Genomic DNA, 1,935 nt, shown 5'->3' on the forward strand with positions numbered 1-1,935 from the left:
AAGACCTACTCTTCTTCTTACCACTCCCACTAAGCCTACCCAACATGAAGTCAATGAGGATGAAGACGTTTACGATCATTCACTTCCACCTAATGAATGGCAAATATATCTTCTTTCTTATGATTTCCTTAATAACATTTTCATTTTCTTAGCTTGTAAGAAGAGTATATAATACATATAACACAAAACATGTGTGAATTGACTATGTTATTGGTCAGGCTACCAGTCAACAGTAGGCTAATAGTGATTAACTTTTGGGAGAGTCAAAAGTTATACAAGCATTTGAAACTGCGTGCAGTAAGGAGGAGTTGGGGCCCCTCACCCTAATGTTGTTCAAGGATCAACTGTACTAAGAAATATTTGCATTTTCCTATATTATCCTGGCAACAAAAAATACAAATATTTCTTAGTCTTATTTCATAATAAAATTTATTAGATGTGTTGTAAGACAGTTGAAGAATTCATACATTTTCCAGCCCTAAAAAGGCCACACACAATCACACACATTCAACGTGTTCCAAGATAATGATATGTATGAGATGCTGTTCCTTATAAACTTTATTATGAAGCAAATAAAATAATACATTCATATTATTATATGAACAAAGAAGTCACACATTAAGAATCCTGTTGCGATTTTCTCTTAAGAGCAAAGAGCTGCAGAATCTCTAACATAAAAAAGAGGACTTTTCAATGTGTCCATTTTGCTAAGAAATGTGTGCATGAAATGCCTCCAAGTTTCTCATACTATATATATTTGCTTTAAAGAAGGAAATTATTTCTCATTTCATTTTCCAAATGAGAAACATTGCCTAAATTCATGGCATCCCTAGGATTATTCTTAGTCTCAACTTCCACATAGAGATGTCTGAAATAGAAAACTTTTAAGTATCAGCATTCAGGGAAATAAGCTTTCACATTCAAAAGGGCAGAGAATCCCAACATTAACAAACAATGGTTCCACAAAAATCAAAATGACAACTTACACATCTCTTAATAGTAATGTCACTTTAGAGTTTACAAACTACAGAAATAACTGAATTGTAACACATGCAGAGATTAAGAATATTTCAAGTGCTTCTAAATACCTATTATAAAAATATATATCTACTTGACACTATCATGTTCTCTGGAGAAAGATGTATAAAGATTACAGCAGAGACTTCAGTATTGACAAAGTAAATTTTTACCTTCAAGTTCTAAAATTACTCTGAAGAGTCAACGTCACTGAATTAATGAAAACAAAATGTATTCCACCACAGATTTTTATGGCAGAAATGAAAACTTTAAAAAACACATGAAACAAAAACAAGATGAGAAATTTCCTGATACATATAATACTATTTACATTCCCTTATCTCAATACTTGGAAACTCAATGTCCAATTTTGTAAACTAGTCATATAAAATGACACTACAAGTATAAATGAGGTGTCATTAATTGACTCTGACAATCTGCCATCTCACCATTCATCACTGACAGCATCCAAAACATGTTACCATCTGCCCACGAGGTGGGGTGCAGAGTGGAAAAGACTAAGGCACAGGTAACTGCCACACAGTGGCAAAGTGTCGGCCAGTGGCATGGGGAGCACACATCCTGTGCCCTCCAAACCCCCGCACAGCCACTCTGCCTGTATCAACACACCCAGTCCCTTGGATGGCGCAGAACTTCCAGAATTTCAGCTTCTTTGGAATTCTCTGAGGGTGAATGCATGTACTCCCATCTATGCGTGTCCAAAACAAAAGCAAAAAAACCATAAAAAATAATGACACATATACCTCTTTACTGAAATGAAAAATAAAATCCTAAGAATCAAAAAAAAAAAAGCCTTATACTTCTTTGTGTCTACTGTGCCTGATGTGCCTTGTACCAACTTGACCTTTAAGAAAACTATTTGCCAAAAAAATAGTTTCCTGATAACTCTTGGGTATG

At 34.6% G+C, this 1,935-nt stretch overlaps 1 protein-coding gene across 1 annotated transcript in view; it reads right to left on the minus strand.

The window, feature by feature from the left end:
- Positions 1-410: 410 nt before the first annotated feature.
- The window catches only part of CPOX (coproporphyrinogen oxidase), a 14,551-nt gene continuing 13,026 nt past the window's right edge, over positions 411-1,935 (minus strand). The window contains exon 7 of the mRNA XM_011987103.1: positions 411-1,726. Within this exon, the coding sequence (XP_011842493.1) occupies positions 1,639-1,726 (88 nt within the window). The 3' untranslated portion in view covers positions 411-1,638. The remainder of the gene's footprint in view (positions 1,727-1,935) is intronic.

This window comes from Mandrillus leucophaeus, unplaced genomic scaffold, assembly GCF_000951045.1.
Source record: "Mandrillus leucophaeus isolate KB7577 unplaced genomic scaffold, Mleu.le_1.0 Scaffold1080, whole genome shotgun sequence".
NCBI lineage: Eukaryota > Metazoa > Chordata > Mammalia > Primates > Cercopithecidae > Mandrillus > Mandrillus leucophaeus.